The following is an 8,424-nucleotide window of genomic DNA, read 5'->3' on the forward strand; positions in this document are numbered from 1 at the left end:
TGGGTGTCTCCGGGGCGTGGCACTCTACCCCAGCTGCCTGCCAAGGAGCCTCCAAGTCGGCAAGCCGTAGGAAACAGGAAACTACGCTTTGGGTTTGGGGGTGTTACTGTGCACGGTGGCTGGAGGCACTGGGACAGCTTCTGTGGCCGCCTTGATTGGGCCCAGGGCACACGGAAGAACAGAAGCTTTAAATAGGTTAGCATACGGCAGCCTTTGCCTCCGGGAGCCCCGAATGGCCGCGGATCTTCCTGATGGAGCCCCGCCCGTGGCACCTGTTGCGGAAGCCGGGCCTCTGTGTTGGGCCAGCCTGAAGTGGCACATTGTGCCGAGTTCGTCACAGGGCTGTGTGTGACTCTCGGCAGAGAAAGGGAGAGACGGGGATGTCCTCTCGTGAGCGAAGTGGTTAGGAGTGATCTCCCTCTTTCTAATGCAGGGACGCTCACTGTCAAGGTTGGACTTGACATTTAAGATTCTGCTGAACTCCTACACCAAAGGCTACACCTGTTTCAGGCAGAGTCGAGGAGGGGGCAAGAGAGCCGCCTTTCCCCAGTTAACTTGGTCTTTTAAGTTACGACAGGATGGTCTTGGTGGAAGCTGTAGAGGAAAAAACATTAAACTTCTAAGTTTGAAATAAAGGAGCCCAAAACGTAAGACTTGGCTCAAAAGAAGGGTTGTTTTCTTTGTTCTGTTTTTGTTTTTAAACTAAGCTCCTAATGCCTTTACACACTCAGCCCGAAGCCAGGGATCTTGATTATTGCGCGATAACTAATGGCAAAGCCTGCTTCCGAGGACGCCAGGGGCTGGGTGCGGGGAGCAGGGGTGGGACAGTCCCTCCTGGTGGCCCAGAAGCCGGACGGGCAGTTCCCAGGCATGTCAAGCGCATCTCAAGGCCTCTTCTCTCTGAGGACCCCTCATGCTTGCTTCTCGCATGGCCGCTGGGTTGTCCCTCTGAGGCTTTGCGTATTGTTTTCGTCATTTACTTCCTGAAGACAAGCATGGCATGTGGCAGGGCGCCGGCACCCTGGACCGAGCACCCAGCCATGGTGCCTGGATGACCAGGGAGCCGAGGGCTGGCTCCCAGGCAGGCTCAGGCTCGCTCCTTTTGGTTCTGCTCATGTGTTTTTGTGGGGTTTGTCTGCTGCCTTTATTAATACTGGTTTTCTTTTTTCCCTTTCTCTGATAAATTTCTCTAACTTTTCCTCACCTCCCGTTCAACAATAGCCATGGAGGGTAAGCACATGATGTCTGTGTGTCTGTCCCACTCCTTCACTCCTGGTGCTCTGCATGTGACTCTGGGGCAGAAATCAGGAAGCCTGGGGAGGGCACCTTGGCTTGGCCTGTCACCAGAGACAAGGTCTTTACTTGCCAGAGAGTGAGGCACGAGCCTCTGCAGGGACTGGACTATTCCTGTCCGTGGCTGTCTCGTACCAGACTTGAGCACTGGGCTCCATGTTCCTCAGACGGAGTCAGAGGTTCAGGATGGGCACCTAGGAGTTTAGGCTGAGCGCTTGTCCCCAGACCCATCGGCAAGCTACGATTTTGTACTACACTCTGGTTTTCTTAAAATAGACACATACGGCCCTTTCTGTGCCCGGTGTTACCCGTGTGACCTTTGAGATGCCATTGGACACGTTCCGTGGGCCAGGCGCTCACCAGCCTTCAGTGCTCGGCTTCTCGTGGGTGCCATCCGTCAGGGTCTCTGTGCCGGGTGCTGGGGTGGGCGTGTGCCCAAGAGCTCCTTCAGGTCCCCCTCGCCCCAAAGGCCCAGTGACGAGCCGAGGCCCAGCCACAGGCACGTGCACCACGGGGCTCCTGGCGACACTGCCGTCGCCTTCACTCCTGCTGCGCGGTGCAGTCGGGTCCACTTCACGAGGCTCGTACCTGTCCTGTTTCAGTCATGAGAGGAAAACACGTGTCCCTGATGTGGTCTGAAGGCGGCTACGCCGAGCCACATAACTAAGTGGGATTAGAGTCCTAACATAGGACGCTTGAGCCCCCGCCTAGCTTCCTGTGAAATCGCAGACGCAGACTACGTGAACTCTCTCTCGGTGGATGATTCTGGGGGGCCTCGAATCACTGCTCTGAAAGAATCCGGGGCTTTTAATGTCACGCGTGTGATTCTACTTCTTTCCTTTAACTGAGCTCAAAGTCACAAAAAACAATTGCCTCGTTCATTTGTCCCTTGGATGAATTACTTGACTGTCATCCTCCCCGTGAGCTGTAGCCCTACAGACAAGCCAATCCATTGCGAACAGCTCTGACCTCTTTTAAAGACCCCCTTGAACCTGGCCGCGGTGAGGTGCCGCCACCGTGTGGCCACTGGGGGCATAACGGCTTCTGTGTTGCAGCTTCAGCCCCAGGAAATCAGCCCCCCGCCCACTGCCAACCTGGACCGGTCCAACGACAGGGTGTACGAGAATGTGACGGGCCTGGTGAAGGCTGTCATCGAAATGTCCAGCAAGATCCAGCCAGCCCCACCAGAGGAGTACGTTCCCATGGTGAAGGTAAAACCCAGCCCTCCGTCCCGAGGAAATATTCTTAAAACCATGGAAGCCGCGGGTCGGACCCATTGCTTCCAACCTTGAGCATGACGGCACCACGCAGTGCCCGAGTTGAGTCAGACCGAACTGCCGTCCCGGCCCTGGGCTTGGGGCAGCACAGGCTTTAGTGGTCCCTGCTCACACTTGGGGTCTTGCGTGAAAAAATTGAGCGGCAGGATGGCGTCACCCCAGCCTGTGGTGTGATGCCGTCGCCGTGAAGTGTGAACGTGTGCGGACCGGTGCTGTGTGCGTCTTCGGGACACGCGGCTATGCTGCGGGAGCACCGGCGCTCGAGGCGAGCACTTGACCTTCACAGGCCGCCCGGGGAGGGGGACGTCAGGGGATTTATCTGTTCTGTTTCCTTCCGCTGAGGGGCAGGTGCATGGGTGCTCACGACATCTTTTTAATAAGGGCAGAAAGAGAAATGGAAACACTCAGCACCAGCCTCACGTTCCCACGCTGCGCAGGGGCCGGGCGTCCCGGAAGAGAGTGCCGGCAGCTCTGGGGGAGGCTAGGTGCCTGGACAGGGCCCACTGGCGCGTGCCAGCTCAGGGGCTCTGCAGCTCAAAGGGTGCTGTGAAGCTTTGCTCTCAGCCCTATTTCTGGAACATATCCTTGAACACGCTTTTTTTTTTTTAAGATTTTGTTATTTATTTGACAGAGACACAGCGAGAGAGGGAACACAAGCAGGGTGGGTGGGAGAGGGAGAAGCAGGCCTCCCACCGAGCAGGGAGCCCGATGTGGGGCTCGATCCCGGGACCCTGGGACCATGACCTGAACTGAAGGCAGATGCTTAACAACCGAGCCCCCCAGGTGCCCCATTGAACACACTTTTTTAAAGTGTGGTAAGATACACCGAATGTAGAATGTACCGGCCTTGCCACCGTGCAGCCTGCCGCGGTGTTACCTACGACCACGTTGTCAGACAACTAACCTCCAAAACTCTTCTCACCTTCCAAACAGCGGCGCCCCTCCCCCGGTCCCTGGCCCCCATCTGCTCCCTGTCCCCGTGAACATGGGGACTCCAGGATGCGGAGACAAGAGGGGGCTGATCACTTCAGATCAGAGTCAGTACTGAGGAAAAGAAGTTCAGTAATTTCCCTTCAAGTGTTGGGAACGAGACAGCCCTGTAACCGAGAGGAGGCGCAGCTCCTGGTGTGAAAGCCCTTTGTGCGCGTTCTGATGCCGGTGTGGGCTTGTCTCCTAGGAAGTCGGCCTGGCCCTGCGGACATTACTGGCCACCGTGGACGAGACCCTTCCGGTCCTACCAGCCAGCACCCACCGAGAGGTACGACTTGGCGCTGACGGAGCAGGCGGGACACGGCCCCGGCTCGGGGCTGGCTGGGATGCTCCAGCTGCTCAGAAGTCGGTGGCTCCCAGCCGGGGGCCTCGGGTGCTGGCGTGCCTGCCGGCTTCCAGCCGTGCGCCTTGGAGGCAGGGTGGAGAGGCACCCATGGGGGCTGGTTAGATCCACGCCCCCGCTGCCTGCTCCTGAGCTGGGGGCCGGGGGCCCAAAGGACGGGAGGCTGTGGGGACGGCGGGGAGCACGGGTGCAGAGTTGGGTGCGGTCCAGATCCTTCAGCACCAACTCAGGTAGAGGCCAGAGGACAGTGGAAATGAGCTGAGAGAGGCAGCCTGCCCTCCTCCCTTGACTTTCCTGAAAAAATTATAGTTTGCAAACGATGCTGGTTTCCCACATAAAGCAGTGATAAAAAGTGCCTTAATACTTGCATTTTAAAATTTTTTTGAGGAATTCAAAGTTGACCCAAAATACCGTCTCTCTGCGATAATCTCATTTTTTGCCATTTTTGGTCATTTTGCATCATGTGTTGATGCACAAATGAGCAGACACGCCTGCCTTGCTTTAAGAATGCTCGCAGCCACACCAGTTTCCGGGGGTGTTCCCCCGCCTCCAGAAGTGTGCACCCCCGGGCCACACGTGCTCACACAGCGGTGTCCTTTGGAGTCCGGGATGGCCCTAGCCCTGCTCCCCCTTCCCACTCCGCTTCCCTCCTGCTCCTGCGCCCGCAGCGGGCTCTTCTGCGTCATCTTCGGCTCTGTTTGAAGTAATGCCAAACGTAAAGAAGAATTAGAACAGTGCAGAGAATTCCCGAACGTCCTCAGCCCAGTTTCACTGGCTTTTAACATTTCCCACGTTCTCTGTCTCTGTCTACACCCGCAGCCTCCGTTCTCTGAACCCTGGGAGAGTGGTCACGTGTGTCAGACTTCTTACCCTCCGTGTTTCTGTTCGTTTCTCCCATCAGGAGAGGTTTGGTCTGGAGGGTTTGGACAGCTGGGCCGTCTGCACCCCTGTGCAGTCCGCTTGGGCAGTCGCGTCCAGTTGCCTCACTCTCTAGTTCAAGGCCATCAGGGCTGTGTGTCCTGCCCGACCCCACACACCTGTCTGGTAGTCTGCTTTCACCTGGAGCAGGTCCTTCGGACTCTGTCTTTCCGCCGCCAGCATTTTGGAAGAGTATGGCCTGTTACTGGACAGTGTTTATTCCCCAAGCGGGGTTGAGGGGTGTTCTGTAACCACTGAGGTTTCCTGCCAATCAGGTGGAGGCTGAGTGCCCCTTGGGACATGGCGTCCGAGGCTCCTGGTGGCCTGGTGATACCCGTCTCGATGGGCGTGGCCTGGCGCCCCTCCATGCTGCCTTTGCAAAGGGCGTCCGTTCACCTGCACGAAACCACCGAAATCACTTTGGAAAATGCCTGACTGCTTGCATTGTGGAATTTTATATTTCTAGCCGGTTAGGACGTTAGCCCGGTCCTCTGCTCATTGGGACTTTAACTGATCTTCCACAGTAAGCCAGAATTTTCCAAACAGTTGAGAAGTTCCGTGTGCCAGCGGCAAGAAAATCGTATCCTAACAAGTGAATGTTTTGGTGGGCCGTTTCAGAATTATTCCTTTAGCTGATGAAGCCTGACGTCAACTCGCCGTCTACCCGGTTCTTCTGTGCAGCTCTCCCCCACACATATCTTAATGAAAAAGGGCTTCCTTTGATCTGCCCCCCCCCCCACGTGCTCCCTCAGAGAGCAGCCCCTCCTCCATCCTCTCCTGCAGCTGCCGCGGGGGCCACCGGCAGCCCTGCGTCCCCAGTCCCGCCGCTCCTCCTCCCCCTGCGCTGAGTGTGGCCCCTCCCGGGGCCGCATGGGCGGCAAACGCGCACGCCTTCCAGAACGCAGCTTCTCTGGGGCGGCTCTGCACCACGTGCACGGGTCACTGTCCGGTGCGTCTGGCTCTGTGCTCGGTGGGACCTCAGCCCGCCTCCTGCGGGACGCGGCTGCTCCCAGCTCGCTGTCGCAGTCGGCAGGACCACGCACTGGCCATGCCTGCGCCTGTGACGCATGGACTGCCCGCCGCCTCATCGCGTCACAGCCTGGGCCTGGCCTCTCCGTCCTCACTGTCCCCGTGCCCTCGTCCCTCAGTTCCCATAACAGCCTCTGAGCTGCCTTCTCTGCCTCTGGCTTTCCCGCCCCTCCGTTCTGCGTCCATACTCTGCTGCCAGAGCTCTCTTTCTAGAACACCCGTGTGGAGGACGGTGTTCCCCTTCCCCCAAATCTCCTCGGCCTCCCCACGGGCATGGTCGGCAGGATGGAGGTGACTTGGCGGGGCCCGTGAGGCCCTCCTCAGACGAAGCCAGCCTCCTTGTACAGTTGAGGCCAGTTCAAACGACTTCCCCTCAGAACAAAGGGATCCCGGTCTTCCTGTTGTGGGATTCGTCCTAGTGTGTTCGAGGGAGTTGTGCGCGGCTTCACACTCGACGGAGCCCAGGTGTGTCTGACACACTCGTGTGTCTGCACCCCGAGGGCCTCGTGTGTGCACACTCGGCAGTCGTTAAGGGTTGAGCGGTGAACCGTGTCTGCTTGGACAGATGAGGAAGGTCCTGAGATGCACGGGCTGAGCGCTGACCCTCGGGGCGGCCTCTTCCGGCTCCGCGGCCCTGCTCCCCCTTCCCAGCAGTCCGGGGGTCGCCTCTCACCCAGGAGAAGGGGTGTGAGCCTGAGACACGGTTGTGAGTCCGGAGCCGGGTGTGTGTGTGGACCTCAGCAGCGCTCTCCCACCGTCCGCTCTGATGGGAGGGCCCCGGGCCTCGTGGTCTCTGAGGTTCCGCCGGACGGTGATCTAAGGGGAAGAAAGCTGCTTCTCCGGGCGGTGCCCAAGGAACAGGCGAGCAACATTCCTCTCCTGACCTCTCTCTTGTCCTTCCAGATTGAGATGGCCCAGAAGCTGTTGAACTCCGACCTGGGCGAGCTCATCAACAAGATGAAACTGGCCCAGCAGTACGTCCTGACCAGCCTGCAGCAGGAGTATAAAAAGCAGATGCTGACCGCCGCTCACGCCCTGGCCGTGGACGCCAAAAACTTACTCGATGTCATCGACCAAGCGAGACTGCGGATGCTCGGACCCACGAGGCCGCACTGAGGGCGCCCCCCGCGCACCTTCTCCCGCCTCCCACCAGCATGAGGGGCCCTGGGTCCTCGGCCGCCGGCACTTGCCACGCCAACGGTTGTGACTGACAGCTGGTTGAAAGCTCTTTCATTTAAATTTAACCACATCTGATTTGAGTTCAGTTTTGTTGTCTCTTTCTTTTCTTTCTTCTTTTCTTTTTTTTTTTTTAAATCATGGCGTTCAGAAAAGTCCAGGATCCAAAACGTGGCGATTTTCTGACAATGAAAATTGTTCGTGAGAAGCTTTTAAGAATCTTGAAGAACAGATCGTGTTCACGTGAGGGTGTTTCTGTGGAAGTGGCCCAGGCGGTGGTGTGCGGGTCCTGAACCAGCGCGGCTGCGTGTTGGGAGGCGGGAGACGGGGAGACGAGGCGGAGAATTCCAGGAAACCTGAGGGGCTGAGAGTTCTTCTGCGAGCCGCGGAGCCACGGCCCGGACTGGAGTCTCTGTTGGGAGAACGTTCTTGAGCTGCCGTGCGCTCTAGCACCGCTTGCAGAGAAGGAACGGCAGAGCTCTGTTTCGAAGACTTGAGTCGCTTCAGAAAAAAACAACCACCCTTTTGTCTTTCCTGCCTTTTACTTTCCTGTCGGATATGTGAAGATTTGGTTGGAAGCTAGCTGTAGAACACACTAAAAACCTTGTCTTTTTTCACCAGAATAATGTGCCAGTTTTTGTAGCAATGTTACTGCTTTGGAAGCAGAAATGCTTTGTGCCAGAGCACCTCCGAACTGCACTGAGAAGAGGTTCTGGAACCAACCCTGTTTTCCAGTTTTGTATAATTTATAAAGAAAGATCGAAGCCATGTTGACTCTCTCGCAGCCACTGGGGCTGGCCAACCCTTCATCGTGTCTGTCTTCCCAGCAGAGAATTAAGCAAAGCAGAGATTCGGTTTTCTTTTGATGTCCGCTTACACCATCCATTCTGTTAAATAATTTTGAAAGATATACCCTCCCTTTAGTTTGTCGGGGGATATAAATTATTCTCAGGAAGAATATGACGACCTGTACAGTTACTTTGACCTATTAAAAAGGTGTCACCAGTAAAGTTCTTGGTGTAATGTCGTTTGGCTCCTTCAAACCATTTAAACTTCTTCAGGTCACTTGCCAGGTAACGTACGGGAAAGCTCTCGATAATTACCAGGTTCTCTTTCTCTGTCTTCTAGACAAGTCCAGGATGTTACCGCAGGGGATGGCCGGGGCAGGTCAGTCCGTCTCTGCGTACCACATGCCCAGTCAAGACAGCAATGATGCTCCTCTCTGAGCCGTTCCCTCCGCGCCCGTGGGCTTCTCAGGAGCCCGGCAGCCTCGAGGAGCCGCCGTGGAGCCAGATCCCTTGCCCGGGGCAGCGGTCGGCGAACCGTCCCCCAGACCGGCCCGCTCTGGCCTCGCTGGAGTCTCTGAGCGGGAGCAGGCGGCACCCGGCCCCGCAGACG

General features: G+C 57.0%; 1 protein-coding gene across 26 annotated transcripts in view; it reads left to right on the forward strand.

Moving 5' to 3' along the window:
• Nucleotides 1–8,036, forward strand: part of PTK2 (protein tyrosine kinase 2) — a 245,726-nt gene extending 237,690 nt beyond the window's left edge. For 18 of the 26 annotated variants that reach the window (XM_046001796.1, XM_046001805.1, XM_046001597.1 and 15 more), the window contains 4 exons: nucleotides 1,222–1,230; nucleotides 2,349–2,504; nucleotides 3,748–3,828; nucleotides 6,754–8,036. In XM_046001796.1, coding sequence (XP_045857752.1) covers nucleotides 1,222–1,230; nucleotides 2,349–2,504; nucleotides 3,748–3,828; nucleotides 6,754–6,966 — 459 coding nt within the window. In that variant the 3' untranslated portion in view covers nucleotides 6,967–8,036. The remainder of the gene's footprint in view (nucleotides 1–1,221; nucleotides 1,231–2,348; nucleotides 2,505–3,747; nucleotides 3,829–6,753) is intronic. The other 8 variants (XM_046001833.1, XM_046001701.1, XM_046001632.1 and 5 more) reach the window with 1 other exon arrangement.
• The last annotated feature ends 388 nt before the right edge of the window (nucleotides 8,037–8,424 follow it).

This window comes from Meles meles, chromosome 1, assembly GCF_922984935.1.
Source record: "Meles meles chromosome 1, mMelMel3.1 paternal haplotype, whole genome shotgun sequence".
Lineage (NCBI taxonomy): Eukaryota > Metazoa > Chordata > Mammalia > Carnivora > Mustelidae > Meles > Meles meles.